Genomic DNA, 24,355 nt, shown 5'->3' with positions numbered 1-24,355 from the left:
AATAGTAATTCTATACCTATGTTTGTCATTTATGATTGCCACTGTAGTTCCAGAACTGGATCTGCATTAAAGAATTAAACACAAAAGAAATTTTGAGAAAAAATTATTCTAGTGAAATAAATTTATAACTGAAAGAGGTATATTAAATTTTTACTTAATGTAATACATGCTGTCCTCATCTCATAATGGATGTAAATCACTTGAGATACTAGAAGTTATATATTAAAAATCTATTAATAGATATTACATTATCTATCTATACTTAAAAATCTATTTAACTTTGTTCTGCTTATGTTATATGCAGTTTACGGGACATAAACTGTGCTCTATTTGCCCTAGTGTGCCTTATTTGCACATAGGGTACACATAGTGGACAATAGGGGGCAGATGATCCCCTTTATGCTTACTGTGACTGCCAACTAACATGTGCCATATCCCTGTGGTTTGTATCTGTTATGTGGCATTGCATCGCAAGTTTAAACTACGGGCTAATATGCAAACTATTGTAGGGGATAATAAAATGATGATGTCTTATGTTTTACGATTTCTTAGCGCCATCAGTTTATATTCAAATATTTGAATTACTGTAGTGTGTTTCAGCAATTTATGCCATTTGCGTAAAGAAGATGGTAATTTTTTTACTTTAATTGAGATAAATAATGTGACATATCTTTGGGTTTTTATTTTGCTTTCAGCATATGTTACAGGTTTTTTCCTTTTTAAGATGTATTTTTACATCGCCGGGTTTTAGTTTTTAATTAATTTTTAACATTTTCTAACATTATTTTATTTCCAACAAATATATCATGTTTGGGCAATGATAATGTGAACGTTTATCTTACAGTAATGTAATTGGTTTTAAAAAATAGGTTTTTGTTATGTTTTTGCTTTATTTTTTTTTTTTGTCTTCAGTCATTTGACTGGTTTGACGCAGTTCTTCAAGTTTCCTTATCTAGTGCCAGTCGTTTCATTTCGGTATATCCCCTACATCCTACACCCCTAACAATTAGTTTTACATATTTCAAATACTGCTTACTTGCACAATTTTTCCCATCTACCTTTCCCTCCAATATCAAAGTGACTATTTCTGGATCACTTAAGATGTGGCCTATAAGTCTGTCTCTTCTTTTAGCTATATTTTTCTAAATGCTTCTTTCTTCATCAATTTGCCACTACACTTCTTCATTTGTCACTTTATCCACCCATCTGATTTTAAACATTCTCCAATAGCACTACATTTCAAAAGCTTCTAATCTTTTCTTCTCAGGTACTTCAATCATCCAAGTTTCACTTCCATATAAAGCTACACTCCAAAAGTATACTTTCAAAAATATTTTCCTGCGTTTAAATCAATTTTTGTCATAAGCAAATTATATTTCTGACTGTAAGCTTGTTTTGCCTGTGCTATTCGGCATTTTATATCGCTCCTGCTTCATCCATCTTTAGTAATTCTACTTCCCAAATAACAAAATTTTTCTGCCTCCACAATCTTTTCTCTTCCTATTTTTTTATATTCAGTGGTCCATCTACATTATTTCCACTACATTTCATTACTTTTGTTTTATTCTTGTTTATTTTCATGCGGTAGTTCTTGCATAGGACTTCATCCATGCCATTCATTGTTTCTTTTAAATCTTCTTACTTTCAGCTAGAATTACTATATCATCAGCATGCGGTAGTTCTTGCATAGGACTTCATCCATGCCATTCATTGTTTCTTTTAAATCTTCTTACTTTCAGCTAGAATTACTATATCATCAGCAAATCGTAGCATCTTTATCTTTTCACCTTGCATTGTTACTCCAGATCTAAATTTTTCTTTAATATAATTATATTATATTATATTTATTATATATATTATATTTCATAGAACCTTCTAGTTCTATGTAAAGATTTTCATTAATGGGGATAGGTAACATCCTTGTCCGACTCCCATTTTTATTACAGCTTCTTTCTAATGTTCTTCGATTACTATTGTTGCAGTTTGGTTCCTTTAAATGTTAACAGTTCTTCTATCTCTATACTTGAACCCTAAATTTTTTAAAATGCTGAACATTTTATTTCAGATCTACGTTATCAAATACCTTTTTCTAAGCCTCTACAAATGCCAAGTGTGTTGGCTTATTTTTCTTTAATTTTTTTTCTACTATTAAACTGAACGCTAAAATTGCTTCTCTTGTCTCTACACATTTTTTAATTTAAAATTGTTTTTTGTGTTTAATTTCCACTTATGGGGAACATATTTTTTTTTTAATAAATGATTTTTACATTAGACTGGATCTAATGTAATGAGTAACTATTACATAAGCACTTTATTTGTATATAAATAATAATAACATGTATAATCTACTATAATAACTTATAAATATTTGCTAGGTATTGAGAGCATAGATATAGAATAATGGGACAAATTTTTTTACATACCATGATACTAATAACTATTTATTTTAAACAGAGACATTTATAATATATTACCTTTATATTATAATGCAGTCTTATGTAAATAATCCAGATCTACTCTAAAACAGCAAATAATTAAGTTATGTTGATCTCATCCATGCGAGAATATTGAGAGGTCCATTAGTAAACATTCATTGGAAGACAGCAGGAAAATTTCCTTTATGAATGATAGGTGACTGATAATATATTGCAATGTTACAAAAACATCTTCGTAAAGCTTGAAGAAGAACCTTTCGAAAGATTATTTTATATTATCACATCTTTTAATTGAATTTGACAAACACTTCACCAGACAGGATAAAGGCAGTTTGGTAGAAAAGTTATCTCAAATATTTATATACACATATGATGGTATGGTACAAAGAGTTATGATAAATGGTCATTAAAATAAATTGAAAAACAAGAATATGCCAGAAAAATTTAAATAAAATCTAAAACTAGCGGCCATTTCAGCTGTTAAACAATCGTCATCCAGAAAAAGTATCCAAAAAAAGGATCAAATAAATAAATATATAAATGAAAGTTTGTAATTATTTTTATTGCCTAATTATTAATAATAAAAAAATATTATTTTTTAAATTTATTTTACATACATACTTTTTTCTAATTACTTACCAATAATAACAGTTTAAAAATCAAAATTATTATTTAGTATTAAATTTTAACAAATTTTTTATTAATGGTTTTTAAAAATTTCTCATTTTCACTTTATTTATGTTAATGAAGTTTAAGTTAATTATTGATAGCTTTACTGATTTATCCTACAGAACTGAAGAAAATAGATATGTATGATGATAAAAAAATTTCTATTCATAATGGGAATTGATCTCAAGATCGATGATTCTGAATATAATTTATAATTTTATCTATTTAGTATCAAAACATTTATTTCAAAAAATTTATTAAATCAGAAAATAAATATTTTAACTTAACTTATAAATATATTTATTTTTATACTTTATTAATTAGTATCATTTGTTATTAATAAATTTTTTTAAATATAATAAAAGAAATAATTTATCATAACATTTCTGTTTTTATAATATTATAAAAAGTTTTAAAGAAACAAATAATAAATGTTTTCAATTTAAAATAAATTACTGGTTATTTGTTAATATGACAGATGGTAGAATTTTTTTATAATCATGAGAATTAAAACATGGTTTGGTATTCAGAAATAAAAGAATTTTAAATAAAACAACTATTGATATCATATGGCATAAAGGAGTATAAAAATAATTAATTCTTGTAAGTCTCCATAAATCTCAGAAACCGGTTTATTTCCAGTTATTGGTTTGTTTAGTTTTTGTGATAGTACCTTGATCTTGACCGCAAAACTAGAGCTTATATCAGGTCCGATCATGTTCAATGCTGCTTCACTAACTAAATTAAAAAGAGATAATCAAACTAGATATATTGTTTCATTATGTAAGAAGTCAGTCACTGTAGTTTTGTGGGTTTTTTTTTTTTGTTAAATTACGACTATATTTCACGATTTTTACATTATATTGAAGCTAGTCTTTCTTTAACATTAATAACCTTACATAAAATTATGTTATTAAACTAATTATTAAAAAGCACCAAATATATAAAAATAACAAAATAATGAAAATAAAAAATTTTACTACTTTTAATACTCTATTTTTGATAAGACAAAATCTGTACTTTTATATATAGCATTTACTGTAATTTTAGTAAATTCAAACTTGTTAAAAATTTTTATTTTTTATCCTTCAAAAATTACTGTACTGGTATTCATATCTGTATTAATAAATCTTGTTTATATTAATAGATTCAGTATTCCAAGGTCCTTTTAGGGTTCAATGGTCCATTTTTTCAATAAAGAAAATTAAGTTCCAATTTTTTTTATCAATTTATTTCATAATTTTCATAATTATTTTTTTTTGTCATATTTGTATTGAGGAGTACTCTTAAGTATTAAATAATATAGAGAACCATTTTTTTAATTTCCCTGATGAGTGGAATTTAAAAATATTATCCATTAATCTCATAGAAAAAGATACATTAATTTGTTTCTCTACACTATCTCTTACAGACTTTTTTACCCCTGTGACCCAGGTAAAACATCCTAAGTACAAGTAAATTAATAATATTTACCTTCTCTAAGAGTAATGATATTCATTATACAATCAGTGCCTGTGGTAAACAGTGTAAAATATCACAGAGCCAACTATCGTCTATTGTATTTCATCAGCCTTAAAATGCTGACATGTAATAATGCAAAATATTTGGCTTAGTAAAAAAGGCTTAGTATTCTTCTCTACCCTTAGTAACCTTGACATGAGAAACTTGTTATTCTTAAGAATGGCTCTACCATTTTCTAGTGTAAGGTCACCGACAACAATTATAGTTATGGCACCTAATATTTATTTGCATTGTTAATAAAAAATACAATAGATATTGAAATATATATATTTTTTAATTTATTTTTTGTGATTATTTTACCAGAATCATCAGTTCCCTGATATAACATTAAAAATAAGTGGTTGAACATAAAAAATGACACCCAATTTAATACAGAGATCTTATTTATCAACTTTTTGTTAAAAAACTTAAAAATTTTTGCATTTCAAACATTACTGGTCTGTCTTTTATTTTTACAATAAAATAATTTAATCTTTTTAGGTAGATTTCATAAGAACGCTATCTATTGTAATGGGTACCATGATTCGACTTCCAGAAAATTTTGACATATTTTCACGTTTCACATCCCACAGACCCCAAAACTACCATCAGTTCAAAAGTTTATATATACATTTATATACTCATGTTTATGTATGTTTCACATTCTTGTGGACACAATAACTACCATAATTTTCCACCAATCACTTTCAAATTGATACATAAAGTATAATGACCCAAAATCTTGGTCAAGTTTGTTAACGGGCAAAATCAGACCATGGGAGTGGAAATGGGAGCCTTTTTAAAAAAAACAAAATATTGCTATAACTTTCTTTTTAAGTATTGAATTCGTTTAAAGTTCCTATTATTATTTGTATAAGGGCCTAAAACTTATCTAAGTAAAGTTTTTTGATATCACCAACCATTGGTCCAAGGGATGGAAAAAATGGGAGCACGACGACAAAAAAGTCACATCTCCCTTAATAGGTATAGTATCGAGTCAGTTTAAAGTGGTCATTAGCCCTTTAAACATTACCTAAAACTTTTGTCAGAAACAATTTTTGATATGACCAACCCTAATGGCAAGTCATGACCAAATTTTGCTGGAATTATAAGAAGACGGGGCTTGGTGTATGCTAAACATGTGAAACTCTTTTTCACGTGCAACCATTGTCATATGGAGTAAATTTGAAATTTTTCTTAACTTTAAGGTGGAAATCTTTTTTAGTCCCTACTTAGCACCAGTGAAATCTACCTCTGCCTTCCAGCATGCTGAAAGGGATTTTTATAAACCATAACAAAAATGTACTAACACCATTCAAAAAGTTTTCTGGTAATCAAATTTTTTAATATTTTTAGTAAGTTATTATAATGTTAAATATAAAATTACAAATGTATACTTAAAACAAAAATAATTTTTAAAAAATTGTAAACATTTCTTGATGACTCTATATATGAATTATAAACTTTAAAAAAATTGTTGAAAAATATTTAAATCGAAGGGAGATAGAGCAAAAGGACAAAAAACATATGTTTTTATTTTAAGAGGAGGGGATTGATTTTTTGAAAAAAATGTTTTTCAGATTCTTTATATATGCATTGTAGGAAACATTTGTTTTAATAAAGTTTTTTTCAACATATATATGTACACAAAAACATATTGTTTTTGTGATGTAGATGAACTAGTTGAACCCTAAAATGTAAAGATTTGCAAAAAAACCCAATATGAGGTACCATAACTTCCTCATTTATTATAGCTATATTCACCAGAGAGTAAAAGGAGAAGATACCAAACTCAATAAAATTTTTATTTATTTTTAATTTATGTTAAAGGATTATACATGACAAAACACATTTTCAACCTGGTAGTAAGTTTTTTTAAATAAACATTAGCAGAAGATTTTTTTAAAGAAAATATCTTGTGGTTATAATTAATTAAAAAGTTATTATTGTTTTCATGTTTACTTAAGATTGAATTAAAATGATGTAATTATTTAATAGGCAACTAATGATGCCTATTCTTTTTCATACAAGTTTTTTGGGAGTACTTATATTTTTTTATTAAATTTTCCCTTCTAATAATTTTGATGTGGGTTGCATATTATGTAAAATATTGTTTATGTAAACAGTCGTAAACTAGTATGGTATATGTTGACAAGAAGTAGTTTTATTTTTATAACTAATCTTTATATAATAATGTATATTAACAATAGTTTTCCAGTTTACATTAGTGCATTTAATCACTTGATATATACCTGTGTAAGGTGATTTTGCTGATAGTAATGATTTTTTCTATGCCAGTCCTTGGTGTGAAAAGTATGAACTTATCGCTTATGAACAAATATAATTACGAAGATAGTAGGAAAACATTTTATTACTCAATTTTCTTGGTAAATGTGGCACAGTATGCTTATTATTCTTGAGAATAGCTATGTGATTTTTTAGAAGTCATGTGAGGTCACTTATTTAGGAGATTAAGAAACCAAATAAGGTGTAATGTATTTGTAAATCTATTTCCCTAAAATTTGTAATTTGCTTAAAATTACAAATGATAAAGATTCTATCGTATAACTAGATGAGATTCAAACAAATCAGTTTCAGCAACTTGTTATTCTTCTTTATTTTTGATCAGCAAACTGGTAGAGTAACTTAGATTTACAGAATACATAAGGAGAGCCTTTTTTTACTGAATTAATTCACCATTGGAAGTAATGAAACTTGTGCATGGGAAATAGAAATCTAATTTTTGTAGTATATGAAAATACCATGCCAACACCGGGATTATTTGAACCCAGGATTTCTGGATGAAAGCAAGTCTAGCATGATTTAGAAATAGATATTGAATGTAACATTTTTGAGTGTAAATCACGTTTTAATATCAAATTAGCTATAAGCATTCTCTTATATGTAAAATATATGCTAATTTCTATGTACTAGTCAGCAACAACCAGTCTATATTAACCTGTTAATTTTTTGTAGTTAATTTGTAACCTTAGTAGTAAATAATTTGTTTGCTAAGTTGTTCAGATATCTTATTATATATTAGATCTAATTATAATATTAGTAAGTATTAAATAACTAGCCACGCATACATATATCCCTGTTGGATAAGGAGAGAACAGAAGACAAAATGAGTGGGATGGTAAGGCAGATAAAGCAAACACCTATAAACATTGTAAAAGTGACAATTGAGATTCTAAAACATAAAAAAAGGAAACTGCAATGTCTCAAGGCCTTCACATTAGGGAAATCAATACGTCCTTTGTCCTCTTTGTCCTTTGCTCTCTCCAACCAGTTTTGCACCTGTTTTTAAATTGTCCTTGATCTCTGATCATCCCTTATAAAAATGGATATTATGTTACTGCTTCTACAGCTAATTAACTTCTTGATTTTACTCTTATTGATTCTTACATATTTTTCAAAAAATCAATTTATGTAGCTGAACCCCTAAAGTTACAAAACATAATAAAAGTCTTCAAAACACTTTCCTCATTAAGAATGGTGAAAAATTTAAAAACCATGATAAAAAAATTGAAAAAACTGTTTGAGATAAACTATTGCAAGTTTTATCGTTTTTATTTTGTTCTTATTAAGCTTTTGTTAATATATCTAGAATTTTAACCATTTTAGAAAAGTTCAAGAATATCTTGAACTTAATCTATGTATTAAATATTAATACATAAGAATTTTATATTATCCTGCCTTACAAATATTTATTAACCGAATTGTGTAAGACATTTATTATAACTAAATTCACTCCAACATTACTGTTAATTAAATCCTAACATATTTTTTCAGATTAAAATATAATTAATTTTAATTTTATATGAATTTAAATGCGGCTTTGCATAATTACTTACATCCATATTATATCTCTAAAATACAAAAATTGTTCAAATTTTTTGGAAATTGTCATTTACTCCTTTTTGTTTTGAAATTAGATGGGTAGCATTTGTCAGGTTTTAACACCCAGATTCTGTTCCTTATAACAATCTAAAACAGAAGACATGAGGTAGAGAATTTATTTGTTAGGAGTGTTTTACCTGAACTAGATACAAATCTGTAAGATTTGGATGAAAAATGTAGTAATTATTATGAATTTATCATTAGTTAATTTGATTTTTACTCTTGATCATGAAATAATATAATGTACAAATAAGAAAACAACAATATTACATATATGTAAAAATTTGAATAATTAAAAAAACCTTTAAATTGTTTATTTATTTTTCACTTAAAAATTAAAGTGCGTTGGTCATAGAAATTTTACTTTAATTCACATCATTTTAATATCCAAGAAGATGGTACTACATGATTGCTAAAGTTCTTCGGAGTTATCAGGTTTGTAAGAGAGGCAGAACATTTTTATCATCTTGGTCAGTTTGAATAATTACTTACAATAGATAGTTTTCTTATTTTTGCAACAATTTTTTATTTTCAATTTAAGGAAAGTTTTCTGTGGAATCTTATCAGGAACTTCATAGATTATATTATATTAATTTGTTTCTTTTATAACCAGTTTTGTATTTTTATTGGCTGTAGGTACGTATTTTATTTACCAGCCAATATAAATAAAATAGATTGGCTGCTAAATCAATGCATATACAAACAAACCCTATTTACATAAATTTAGATAGGGTTTGTATAACTCTATTTGTATATAAGGTACAAATAAAATAACGTTCTTTCAGATTAAAACTGCAGGTGTATTTCAATACCAGTTGCTGTACTGGATATATTGAGTATGTATACTTTCCATAATCTAAATATTAATTAGGGCTTAAAGAGATTAATGAGAAGAAATTGTTTAAAACCTAACAACTTGTTTAATCACTGTTTTAGACTTGTTTATTTGTAAAGCAATGTTTTCTACGCACAACTGTGAAGAGGCATTTTGACTATTTTTAGTTTTTATTAAATTATGGGAAAACTTATAATATTATTATATAACTTATAATATAAACTTATAAGCTTATAATATTATTTTTAACCTATTCTATCATTACTGTTATTTATTTTCAAGTGAATAAAATTTCATTACTGAAAACTGGAATTCTATTTTAAAAGGGTGCCACTTTGTTTGCAATACAAAGGGGTATTTTACAATTTTTTTACAATGTTTACACTGTTACAATTTGTTTTTAAGTCTATGTGAAATTTCAGTCAATTTATATATAAAATACCTACACAGTTGAAAAAAGATACAAATCTCTCTGCAGAACCTGTTATATAACATTTTGAAAATAGTAAATGTAAGCAGGAAACTAGCCAAGACGCAGTTGGAAAATTACGTTACTAAAATAAGTCCAAAGACCTAATGGACAAAAAAAACCAGGTACCTTAATATGCTTTTTCTGCACGAAAAACTATATTCTTTACAACATAAAGATTTCCCAACAGTTGAAACACCAGGATTCTGGAAAGTGAAGGTTATAAAATAACAATTAAGTGTAGACAGCAAGATTCATACTAAACAAGCTGATTTCCATAAAATATCAGAGTTAAATAATACTGTGTTTACTTTCTCTGTGTGCTGAAGACATTTATTTGTTGTTTTTTACTTTTAATTGTAAAATACAGTAGTACCCGAACCTACGCTATCCCCGTCTTACGCCGATCCAGTCACGCGATTTTTTGATCTTCCGATTCAACGCAATTCCCCACTAGTGTTCAGTTCAGCTTACGACATGGTCGTTCATAGTTCGCGCGGAGTCAACGCATGTAAACTTAACATTATCAAAGATTTAGATGCAAAAATAAACATTTTTAATCGGCAAAGAAGTTTGATCTACCGGAATCGACAGTCAGAACAGTTGTTTGTTTAAGGTATTATTTTACCTTATTATATAAGGTAAGGAAAAAAATTCTTGAAGCTATGAAAAATGCTCAATCTTTAAATTTAAGCATCATTTGTAAACGTCATGGAATTATAGCTGAGATGGAAACAATGACTGCCCTGTTCTGGAAGAAGATGCCTAAAATAACTTTTATCGCGCGTGAAGAGAAAACCTTTCCAAGTTTTAAGGCCGTACTCACCGGGTTGGTATAGTGGTGAACGCGTCTTCCCAAATCATCTGATTTGGAAGTCGAGAATTCCATCGTTCAAGTCCTAGTAAAGTCAGTTATTTTTTACACGGATTTGAATACTAGATCGTGGATACCGGTGTACTTTGGTGGTTGGGTTTCAATTAACCACACATCTCAGGAATGGTCGAACCGAGACTGTACAAGACACACTTCATTTACACTCATACATATCATCCTCATTCATCCCCTGAAGTATTATCTGAAAGGTAATTACCGGATGGATGCTAAATAGAAAAAAAAGAAAGCTTTTAAGGCCGCGAAAGATCGATTGACAGTGATGGTTGGCGCGAATGTAGCTGGTGATTCTCGCTCAGAAAATCCAAGAGCATTAAAAAATAAATCTAGAGCTGGTTTGCCCGTGATTTTGAAGTTGAATCGTAAAGCTTGGGTGACGCTTCCCTTTTTGAAGACGGTTTGGTCATCACTTCATACCTGAAGTTGAACTTTGTTGCCAATTTAAACAAATCCAATTTAAAGTGAGCTGTTATTCAACAACGCACCAGGTCATCATCCTGCTACTTTAACTAATTTCGATCCACACATGAAAGTTCTATTTTTGTCATCAAATACAACCAGCTTGCTTCGATCGATGGACCAGGCAGTCATCAAAACATTCAAAGCTTATTACACGAGACGATCGTTTGCGTGTCTCCATGAAGCTGAGACAAAACAACGAGCTCTCGGAAGACTTTTGGAAACAATTCAATATTTTAGATGCCGTAAGAATCATTGGACAAACTTGGAATGAAATTTCATAAAAAACTTTAAATGGCGTCTGAAAAAAACTGTGGCAATTTTTTTTTTCTCACCACTGAAACTCAGGTGGAATCAGCGCCAGAGTTTGATGAAATTAGTAATGTGATTGAAGAAGTTGTCTTACCAGACAATTTAAATTTAGAAGTGAATAGTGATTGACGTTCAAGAATTTTTTTTTTTTTTTTTTTTTTTTGGGCGAAAAACGAATGGTCGTTATCATCGCCCGGAGAATCGATAAATAAATAAAAGTAATTAAAACTTAAAACTACTATCACAGGAAATCAAATCCGGAATGGGTGTAAAAGGCCCATTCTCGGATAACAAAAATACTAACATGTAACTTAAAACTAACTACTATGTTAAAAACTATCGTATTAAAACTAAATAAAACTTAAAATTAAAAAAGGAGTTAAAACTTACAACTAATATCACAAAAATCTTACAACTAATATCACAGTCAGTCTTTAAAATATTAAAAAATAACTTATAAAATTTAACAAATTCCGATAAGGAGTGTAAAAGGCTCCTAATCGGATAAAAATATCAAACATTCAGAGAAAAAAAAAAAAATAATAAAAACAATAAACTTATTAAAAAACTAAAAGTATTAAAAAATATAAGCAACAGTATTAAATTTTTTGCATTAACCCTATACTATGTAAAAATATAAACATCCGGTTTAAAACCTCCTTATCATCACGCAAGATACCACGGATGTTACTAGGTAATTTAAATTTACGACGCAATGCCGCATAACATATGCAGTCCACGAGTATGTGGCGCACAGTCACGCGGCAGTTGCATCTTGCGCATAGAGGTGGTTGTCCTCATGTAAACAGGTACTCGTGTGTGACTCTCGTGTGTCCTATCCGCAATCGACAGAGAACTACTTCCTCACGCCGGGGTTTTCTGTATGAGGAGTTCCATGGTAACACAGAATCTTTAATCTGACGGAGTTTATTATCAACAGTAGCTGTCCAATCACCTTGCCACCTTGTTCTTAATAATTGTTTTACATAGTTAATGAAATCAGAAGTAGCAACTCGGGTGGTGAAAGGAGGCTGGTTACATGCTTCTTTGGCAGCGGAATCTGCATGTTCATTACCTGGAATCCCTACGTGGCTAGGGACCCAGCAAAAACTTAATTCTGTGTTGCGATTATTCAACTCAGCGATTGCGTTGTAAATTTCAATGACGATAGGATGTTTGGAATAAAAGTTCTTTAAGGCTTGGAGAGCACTACACGAGTCACTGCAAATAAGAATTTTTCTATATTTAGGGTTAATGATGTTTAGAGCCTTATTTATAGCGTATAGTTCAGCGGTAAACACACTCGTAATACCGGGTAGACCAAACATATAAGTTCTCTCATTAACAACAAATGCACACCCAACTGTATCGTTTTGTTTCGATCCATCAGTGTATACAACCGCGTCTGGTTTCATCTTGGAGAGAACACACTGAAACATTTGCTGAAAGACAATAGATGGTGTTGATTGTTTATTGTATGTGGTCAGGTCAAAATAAAAATTTATAAGGTTTATTCTCCACGGAGGATATGAACAAGGATATATAGGAAAGAATGACGGTTTGTCAACATTTATATGCTGCAGCAGACGCCAGGTACGGATACCTACCGGTGCAGTACGACGTGGATGGTCCTCATACTTTCCTAGATTAGGATTTCTAAAGACTGACTCAAGAGCCGGGTGATTTGGTTGTCCTCTGAGACGAGCAAAATACGATAATAAAAGCTGGTCTCGTCTATCCCAAAGTGATGGTTCACCACAGTCTACCAGTAAGCTTGCGACAGGACTAGATCTAAACGCGCCTGTGGCAAGCCGAAGGAAAGCATGATGTACACTATCCAGCATTTTAAGCACGGTTTGACGAGCCGATGAGTAGGCCACACAACCGTAATCTAAACGGGAGCGAACAAAGGAATAGTAAAAACGTATCATACATGATCTATCGGCTCCCCAGTTGGTGTTAGTAAGGACTCGCATCATATCTAGAATTTTGGAACATTTTGTTTTCAATTCTTTTAAATGTTTGACCCAAGTAAGACGGCTATCAAAAATTAAACCTAAAAACTTGACGTAAGTAGAGATAGTAATAGTCTCACCGTTCAGAAAAATTTGGGGAATAGAAGGGTTTCGTAGCCGAGAAAAAACTACACAATTTTGTTTTTTCGGATGAAAATGTGAAACCAGTAATCCTGGACCAAGCTTCAAGGTGATATATAGTGTTCTGCAGTAGTCTCTCTGCTGGATTCACATAATCAGGTGCTGTCAACTGACGAGGCCATAGAAATACGTGAGCAAGAACAAAACATTTAAGAATCTGATTCTTTAGACTCAGTTCAATCAGAAGATCAAATGACAGTTGGAAACTTGAGAGAAGGCCAGTTCAAATGAAAATTTTACACGGATTTAAATACTAGATCGTGGATACCGGTGTTCTTTGGTGGTTGGGTTTCAATTAACCACACATCTCAGGAATGGTACCTTTCAGATAATACTTCAGAGGATGAATGAGGATGATATGTACGAGTGTAAATGAAGTGTGTCTTGTACAGTCTCAGTTCGACTATTCCTGAGATGTGTGGTTAATTGAAACCCAACCACCAAGACCCAACTTGAGACTGTACAAGACTACACTTCATTCACACTCATACATATTATCCTCATTCATCCTCTGAAGTATTAAAGGTAATTGCCGGAGGCTAAACAGGAAAAAGAGAGAAAGTTCAATTGAAAATGGATTACAAATTTTGGAAAACATAGACTCCAACGAAGAGCGCATTTCTGCTACAAAACATGGATTTAAAAATATTAGCGAGCTACGAGGAAATTTTGCGTGAGAAGAAAAAGTCGTTGATCCGTGAGAAGATTTTTTTTTGATTTTATGAAGATTTCTACGTCAAATATCTTCGGTTTAGGTTTTTGCAATTCATAATATGTAACATAATTTGTTGTAAGTACTGTATTATCTATGATTTAATTACGCATTTTTCTTCTAAATTATTGTTATCTTTAGTCCCCGATCCCAGTTAAACATAATTTGTATGTATTCATATGCAAAATTGTACCCTAACTTACCCGAATTCGACTTACACGGTTATCGCTCGGCCCCACCCATCGCGTAAGTTCGGGGTATTACTGTATAAAAACAAAAATTGTACAAACAGTAATTCTATCATTAACATAATCTTGCAGCCCTTATTCTCTTTTACTAAATATTTGGGGCCAAACCTGTTCTTTTAAATTTTTTTTAAACTAATTTAAATAGCTTTCAGATCTTATTGACTGTGGCGGCATATTTAAAATATAAGTAGCTATACTTTAATATTTTGCTTTATTCTCAGTCTTTCTTTTGGCTGTGACATATGCAAAGCACCTGACATACAAGAGGCAACAGTTGGTTTTGCTTTTCCTGAGAGGAATGATGTTTATTATGAACTCAGTTGCTGTGATGGACAGAGAGATGTGTCATTTCTAGAGCTGAGTATCACCTACATTTTGGAAAGCTGATATGCAAGTATACATTTGGCTCAGTGAAGAAATCAGTAGCATATTGTTTTCACTCTTTTCTTTTAAACCTGCCATAAGATGATTGCTTTTCTTGATACCTATGTTTAATAGGGAGCAAGTAAGTTGTTTTTGGGAGCAATGTTTGATCATCTACAATGATTATGATTATACCAGTTAACATACATACTTACATACATAAATTCTGTATAGAATCTTTGAAAGATTACTTTTTTTAATTTTTACTGGGATGTTTAGTTTCAGGCCTGATTCCATTATTTCATGTTGACTGCTTAACCTAAACTCATATCTAATTCATTACCTCCTAGCTTTAAGTTGATCCTATATATCCATCCAAGAAGACCTTTTTTCTTTCTTTTTTTCTGTTACCTTCCCTTGGGGCGAGACTCTCTTTCATTACAAACACAGCCACAAGAGAAAGTAGAGGAAAATTTACCCCTGTACTTCTAACTCCATCTTTGTACAGATAATTTTTAGCACAATATTCAACATCGCATGCTCTGCCCATTCATTTTTCAGCATATTTCCCAAATTGTTATCAGGAATAAGCATGCCAAATTCTCTCAGGCATACTTGCCTGTGGTACAAGAATCGGTTACATTCAAACACTATCTCTTCTTCATTGTCCTCCCTTCTGTAGCAATAACACCACTTGGTAAAAGATCTCAATGCCCATGCACATGGGTATGCTTTGAAGCAACTCTGAGATCAATCAGGAACTGGGTTAACTTGTACCCCAGTTCCTTGTGCTTGCAGTCTAGCCACCTCTGGAAGTCCAGAATCAGTCTATAGGTCAACTACCTTTCGCTGACTAATCTATACCCAAAACTTTATTGACCTGATTTACTCTGTATATATTATATATATATCTGTGTGTGTATGTACATATAAGTCCCATAAATGTATTTGTCATTCCAAAAATTATGCAGTCATTCTTAAAAAAATCACATCAGGCCAGGCTTCTTAGAAGAACTTAAGAGTGAATAATTCCTCCATTCTGTTTACCACAGGGACTGGCTACTGTATAGTGAACATCATTACTTCCACTTGTATTTACTCATCATTAGTGCCACTTGTATTTTACATGTCACAGCCACAGGAAAATTAGAACAGATAATGTAAAGATACAAAATATTTTTTTTTGATGTGGCAACAGTTTTTTATAAATTAATTATGGGTTCAAATTCCAGTCAGGCATGGCATTTTTCATACACTACAATAATTCCATTTCCATATCTCATGCACAAGCTTCAAGCTTATGTGGTGAGCAAAAAAGAAAAAAGGGAGTTATTCTTCCAGAAAATAATTTCAAAGGTAACTATTTTGAAGATAGGTGACATTAGCAGCAGCTCCACTCCATTAAAGAAGGAGCTGCATAATTAGCTTTGAAAAGATCTTCTTAAAGAACTATACTTACCATTAATTTTTTAATATTTCTATAAGTCGACTTTTTTATTTTGTCATGATCAGTGAACTAAACAAATATGTTAATGTCATTATTTGATTACAATAAAAGTATTATATTAAAAACAAAAATTTAGAATTTGACACTTTTACATTGAATATGATTCCTTTGTCACAAAATACTCAATACATTAAATTTATTTTATTTCTTATTAGCATATATATTACATTTTATTTTAAAATTATAATTTTTTATTTAAGAAAATTAGATTGAAATTGTATTTATTTAAATAATACATTATTTTATAATTTGTAAAAAATAAAAACATTTAATTTTATATACCACATTATCAATATTTTTCCCAGGATGCTATTATGAGATGATATAAGAAAAAAAGAGTACAGTAGTACAAGTCAGTGTGTAAATGCATATTTGTTGTGTGTGTGTGTGTGTGTGTGTGTGTATGCTTGTGTGTACATAGTCCTTCATTCTTGTCAAAAAAATAATTATGTAAGAACCTAAGTCACATTAATAATATCTAGTATAGATTGTCGTATTTCAGATTTAATCATTTATTTATTTATTTTGTATTTCATACTTAATTTATTCAAGTCCTTATTTCTAAGCAGATAGATATACAAGGCAAGAAATTACAAAAATAAAATAAAATTAAACATTAAATGTTGTCCTGACAGGATTTTATAATGCAACAACAGCCACAATCATGACTTAACAGGTATCCTATAGAAGAATAGAAAAAGGACCAACAAAAATTAAATAAATAAAATGAAGCAAAACTAATAATAAAATTAAAGAAAAAAAACTTAAAAGTTCAGGATACTTGTTTTCTTCTCTCTACTTTATTCTTTTATAAGGAAATTAATTTTGGTTGTTTTACTTTCAACGAAGAGTATAAAACTGATGAGAATCTTCTCAGCTTACACAGTTCTTGTACCTAACTTCATCACACCACATTTACGTCGTTACGAACATAGCGCATTCTTTATCATCATGTACTCGGTAAGACTATCATGTTTTATTCAATCAAAGCAAATTATTGAGCCTGTGTAAGAATAGAAATTTTAAATCTTCTATTATCTAATATTTTAAGCTTAATAATTATTTCTTACTAATAAATCAATCTTATCACACAATAAATTAATCAATCTTACATTGATATAAATTTCAATTTTAATATTAATAGTATCAAAAACTTCTTACAAAAAGTAACAATAATTTGATTGGTTTTAGTTAACATGAAGTAATTGGTATCTAAGGTAAAGGAACAATACCAATTTTAAACAAATAAAATTATACTGTATACATAATTAACAGATAAAAAATTATTATTATAAAAATTATGTTTTTCTTATTTCTATAAATAAACATTTTATTCTGACTAGTACATAGCAAAATATTACACAAATCATATTAGGAATGGGTAGAAATGCTACTCTGTTAATGAAAAAAGTAATTGTTGCAGCATTTACTTAAACAAATTAAGGGAAAATATCAAAAATATGGTGAAACCTTGATCAGAGCAGCATCATAAAATACACAAAGAGTTATAAAAAAAATACAATTGTTTAAATGCAAATTAATAATTAAAAATATTAAGCACATGAAATAATGGTAAATTAAATATGTAAAGGTACTAATTAAAAAAATAACTACAAAATTAAGATTCAGAAGTTAATGAAAATTGTTTGCATTTTAATAATAGAGGTGAAAAAATTAGGGGTTTTTATTTTTTCAATTAGTATTATTTATAAGTTCATTGCCAAAATCAATTTTTAATATTTCCCATGACATTACTAATCTCTAGATAGGATACCAATGTGCACTGTTTTTTGTTATTTTATATAAATTTTCAATACTATAAATAAAATAATTTGATCGATTGCTTTAATTATTTTTTTTAATGTAATATTTAAACTCTTATAAGCTTTGATGTGTAATCTGTTTTCAGTTCTGACTTTAAAACAGTAAAACTAGTTTCAAAAAAAAAAAATTAATTTAACAAAATAAAAGGTTTGTTTCCTATTATATTCCATTATTTTAAGTCCTTTTATGAATAACTTAAAATAATTAAAACTTCCCATAGTGGTGGAATTTACTTTTACAATGTATGTTTTACATTAAATAGTATGATTCATTAAAATTTATATTTAAAAAAAAAATGTTTTTAATAAATAAAAAATTTTATTCAAATTGGTAAAAAAATAACTAATTCAGTAGATCACAGCTTGAATGAACAGACGTGTTACTACAACAGTACAAAAAGGAACTGTCCCGCTATTTACCTGGAAGGATCAAGGGAAAACGTTGTTAGAGCAGTATTATTAAATATAAAAATAATTTTATAAAAAAAAGTAGTGGTTAAGGTGTATTAATAGATAATATGAAATAATAGTTAAGCAATTGTGTGAAGATAATTAATAAATAGAACCAATATTTGTTAAACATGTTGAGTAAAGTGTAGAAAATTCTGGTTTTATTTTGTATGAAAAAATCATCTTAAAATTTCATCTAATGAAACATCATTTGATAAAACTAATATTTACAAAGCTATTAATGATTAAAAAATTCTGGTGGCAAATATTTTGGAATTTTCATAAGTAAAATCAAATTCCATTAAAATATTTCCATCCATTCTTATGATACAAATTTTTACTGAAGAAAAAAAATTGTGAACAGAGGGAAAATGAAGTGAAAAACAAGGAATTTATCCAAATATATGTTTTTCTTTATTTTTATGAGCTAGATCACTGTGTATTTCAGATATTAATATATATAGATTCTTTCTTCGTTTTAAGAGTATAAGCTATTGTAACCAAAGTTTTATCGTTAATTTATTAGGCGTAAATAATAAATTACAGTACAGTAATTCTTTTGCTGTGGAATAGTATATATAACCTTTGCCATACTTTACATTACTTGCATCATAAAAGTATTTTTTTATTGTTTGTATTCATGAACAATCCATTCATACCATCAGTTTGTTTTCTCAGTCCTACCACCAGTTGCTATAAAATGCCTAGGAACTTCTCCAGAAGTATATCAGACAGTGTTTTATTGAATAATGTTCCTCTCCATTTTAAGTAGAATAAAGTAACTTGAGGTTCAAGTGTCATTACTTATATTTGCTTTTTTAAGAGTAATGATGTTCATTATTCAGCCAGTTCCTGTGTGATCAGAATGAAGGTGTGGCTTGTCAGTAGTAGTTACTTGCATTTCAGTAGGCCAATCACAGTTTGATGGGCCTAACACATTTTGGTAGAATGTTAATGTGAGCAATGTATTCAACTAATTTAAAAATATATAAAACAAAATTAATATATGTCCATCTTTTACAATTATTAATCGCCTACTTTTTCATTAATGTCATGTGGAAAATTAATAAACTTTTAAAAGTTGATAATTTTTTAAAATTTTGTTTCTTCTTTTTAATTTAAGTAAGTACCTGTAAAAACATTGTTGAAAATTAATATTATAATTTTCAAGAGCATTTGAAGAGCAACAATGAAAATAGAGCAGCATTTATAAGCTGATGAGTAAAATGAGATACCTTATCTAAAAAAACTTGTTATAATTTTTAAACCAATGTAAATTTATCTTAGTTATTTAAATCTTTTTTTCTTATTCCAAGGTAGTGTGTATAATTAATTGCTTTACAACAGAAAGGAATAAATTAATTTTTTTTATTTATATTATCTATGTCAGTCTTTCTTATGATGGTGACTTAATTATTGAACTTGTAGTACAAGACAAACCAGTTAGTACTACTTTTCCTAAAAGTAATGATGGTCACTTTACAAGCATTCCCTTTGAACAGAGTGAAGGTGTCGATTATTGTTTATCACTTACATTTTGGTGAGCTTGGCATGTTGATGTGCAACACTACATTAAGCTCCGTGAAGAAAATAAGAAATCTTCATTATATACACAGTAATTGTAGTTGATATAATGGTGCTTGTTATTTTATGGAATGTTTGTTTCAGTTTGATTAGTTATTGGCTTTTCATCACAAGTCATTCCATCTGTTAAGGTTATAAAACCTTAAATATAAATCAAGTAAAAAAAATATATAAATCAGTTCAAAAATGTTTAATGTATCCTGCTTATAATCAGAAAAAGAAAACTACATCCAATAAAATGGAAACATAAAATTGGATGTTTCCAAAATGATGAATATGTAAAAAAATATTTTATTGTGTATTTTTCAGTTACCCGCCATTTTATTTTATTTTATTAATTTATTTTTTGATGGTTGTTTCTTTTGTAAGTTTGAATATTTATGGAAATAGTGAAATTAATAGTGAATAATGAAAAAATGTGTACCTCAAATCAAAAATTAAATCTGCAATTTTTGATATATCAATTGGTTGCTCATATGCAATACAAAAAAAAAAAAAAAAAAAAAAAAACATTCATTTGTACTGTTTTTTATTATCTATATATATTTATACATTTGTTTTTATTTTTCAGACCACTATTATTGTACTTCTCTCTGTTGTTGCTGCAAATGCTGCTGTTGTCCCAGCACCAGTATACAGTTCCTCTGTTGTAACATCTGAGCGAAATGGTGATAACTTTGCATACTCAGTACATGATCAACAAGGATTTATCCAACATGCCAGCTCTATGTCTGCTAAACCATCCGCATTCTCAAGAGCATTGCCTGGTAATTAAAATAATTTAATATAAAGAAAATTGATTTTTTAAAAATAATTTTACTTGAAATTATAATACAATAATTTGTTAAGTGTAAACTTTTTTGTTCTTCTTAGTCTCTACAATAGATGGAATTTAAAATTACAATTGTAAACACTATATATATAACTGTATATCTACAGTTGTGTTTAGCAAACACAGAGGTGATACTAATTTTAAAATGTTATTCAGTCCTTCACATAATTTTAGAGTAGCAGTTACTTTTACACTGCTTGGATAAATAACATTAAGTTTATAAAATAAATATCTAGTATTTGTACAAATGAAATTCTGTCTAAATGCATGATTATTAAACTATCATTTCTGAAATACTATTTCATTTTTAATGAAACTTACAAATCAATTTGATCGTAGACAAAATTTAAATTTAGATAGAATAACAATGTTGAAAACAATAAAAATTATCAATTCTCTTCCAATTTATTTATTTTGGACTTTCATATAAGAATATCCCCTTTTGAGTTGAAGCAGTGTACTCATTTTTTATAACAAATGGGGTACATTTGCTTTACATTACTTCTTTCAGTCTATGGTTGTAATGGATAAAAAGTATTTGAAGTACGAGACACCAGGCATAGTTGTTTTCTTTGAAAATAGTGATGTTCTTTAACATTTAAGACCTGTACAAGTATTTACAGAGGTGTCCTATTCTTCCCTCAGTCTCCCTTCTGTGTGACAATTGTATTTTTATCTACCTTCCTCATTTATTTCTTTATATTACACTGAATAATTCTACAGATTAAATCCTACATTAGAAAGATTAAATTCATACAGGACCTGGGCGACTGATATCCTACACCTCACCATTTGAATATAAAATTCACAAATATTTCATCAATGATTGATAGATAGGTTTAGAAAAAGTGACAGCTTACACACTGGTAAAGACGTGAATACCAGACAATGGGGACTTATAATGCATAAAAATTATGTGCATTAATAAAAAAGAACCCTACCCAATGAGTTAAACAGTCATTCATTGTTGTGAATAGAATGAAGGTATCACTTATAGGACTGAATATTACCTGTATTTCAGTAAGCTTAATATGCCAATAAAAAATCGAACATTAGACTCAATAAAAAAAGGCAACAGAAAACCACTTCACACTTTACTCTTCACTTTTCCTCAGTAAGGCTAACATGAGATCTTGTTATTCTTGAGAGTGACTGTGAAATTTTCAGGAGTGACTTGTTACTCAAGTCAGGTCAACTGCAACCTATATAACAATATTGTAGCACTTAACATACGTAAGTATACAAAATACTTATGCTTTTGCTTCAAGACAAGACTGATTGTAATCATACAAGTTATTCTTAGAAAATAAATTTATTTTAGCAAATCACTGTACTATATTAATGAAGACAATTATTCTGTGCTAACCATATGAGCTCTCATGAATTTAGTTTACTTATTAATCTGTAGTTTTAACCGCTACTAATGACATTTGATGTTTTTATATTAGGTCAATATCCAGTAATTACTCCTGGTTCATATGTAGCTTCTGGAATTCCTGCTGGTGTTGGTCATGTTTATGGAGCTCCTCACCAAGTCGGACATCATGGAATAACTGCTTATTCTGCACAACCATTAACTTATGCCGGGCAGCCTCTTCTTGTCGGACATCAAGCAATCGCTCCTGGTGTTAATCATCCTCATGTTGTTGTCCCACAAGTTAAAGCATGAATAAAATTTAGTAATTAAAAATTGGTTTACGTCTTAAACTGGTACACTTATATCAACAAACTGCAGAGCTATTAAATATTCAAAATTTTACTGGTCCATAATTCATGTTCACGCAACACAACATTCTTAATTTCTATTTTCTTCTATCCTTTCTACAATACATTCTTCCTTTCCTTTCTTTAATTAAATAAATATCTTTTTTTTTAAATAATATGAATTATTTCTTTACTTAGAACCTGTTTCCTTTCCAATATTTGCATAACTGTTTGGCAATATACTATATATTTATCCAACTAACAAACATTTACTTTTTTGTAAATTTACATATTTACCATATATATATATATATATAGCCTCTTCATTTTCATACATACATACTTCATACTCAAGACATATATATCATCAGTAATGTGTTCGTCTTTTTGAAAGTGTAAATTTTTGAAATAACCTACAGAATCAAATTTTATAGATAAACATTTTTTAATAATTAATTTCAAATTATTATTATTATTCGCCATATCATCTTCAATAGCTGATGATGCTACTTCATTCTACATCAGGTGATGTAGAATCACTTTTTTTTCATTCTTCTTTTAATTAAATAAATAGCTGTATTTAAAAGAAAAATAGATATTTTTATTTATTTTTTTATTAGACTGAAATATACGTTTGAAAGGTTGTCGAAAAGTGGGTTAGATTGTGTATCTTTGTTTGTTTATAATTTCATAACCAAGTGTGATAAGATGTGGTCTTTTTACTGCTGAATTTGTATATAACAATAAGGTAATTGTCTGTGTTGATGGATTTATGATTTGTACCTTTGAGATGATTGGTAAATGGAATAATTTACCAAGAGTGGGATGAGTGAATATTACATAACTTTTGATAATTTGTTTTCTTGATTAAAAAAAATTTAGCTTTTGTAAAAGAGAAATTTTTTTGCTAAAGTGCCCCAGTAAAGATTTGAGACTCTTTTGGCCAATCAGCCCACTGCTTTTTCAAATTTTTGGAAAAATTTAGTACATTTTTCCCCTTATTTAATACCTCTTTGGTACCTTACTACCAAGACTCTACTATCAGAGTCCAGAGTTGTAAGACCAAATACAGGCTGACATAAATAAGCACAAACATCCATCAGACAAAAATAATTTTTTTGGACGTGGGCGCATTGGAATAAAAACGTTTTTTACAGATTTTTATAATTTATTTATATCTATTTTTTTAATGTTTCCTTAAGGCACAAAACTTAAAAAATACCACACTTGTAGGGTTTTTTTATCGATGTTTACCCTTTTATGTTTTATGACTGAAGTAGCAGCATATATCATAGCTGGGAAAGTAACGATGGCATATGTAATAATTTCTATGTGAAAGCAATAAATTAATTTTTCTTAATCATCTTTAGATTGTTAGAAGTATAAAACAACAAGATTTTTTTGTTAGATTTTTTAAAAGATTAAAATGTCAAATTAAAATTCTACTTACTCTTCGTCTGTGGTTTCATTAAATTTTTCTCAAAGCAAGAAAATGTAATATT

General features: G+C 28.9%; 1 protein-coding gene across 1 annotated transcript; it reads left to right on the top strand.

The window, feature by feature from the left end:
* The first annotated feature begins 17,202 nt into the window (after positions 1–17,202).
* On the top strand, positions 17,203–23,054 carry LOC142330982 (uncharacterized). Its single transcript, XM_075376477.1, has 3 exons — positions 17,203–17,420; positions 20,889–21,084; positions 22,598–23,054. The coding sequence occupies exons 1-3, from the start codon at positions 17,322–17,324 to the stop codon at positions 22,816–22,818; spliced, it is 516 nt and encodes a 171-aa protein (XP_075232592.1). The 5' UTR covers positions 17,203–17,321; the 3' UTR covers positions 22,819–23,054.
* The last annotated feature ends 1,301 nt before the right edge of the window (positions 23,055–24,355 follow it).

The sequence above is a fragment of the Lycorma delicatula genome, chromosome 10 (assembly GCF_047948215.1).
Source record: "Lycorma delicatula isolate Av1 chromosome 10, ASM4794821v1, whole genome shotgun sequence".
NCBI lineage: Eukaryota > Metazoa > Arthropoda > Insecta > Hemiptera > Fulgoridae > Lycorma > Lycorma delicatula.
The sequence above is the reverse complement of the archived record's forward strand: the minus strand, read 5'-3'. Positions and strand labels throughout refer to the sequence as shown.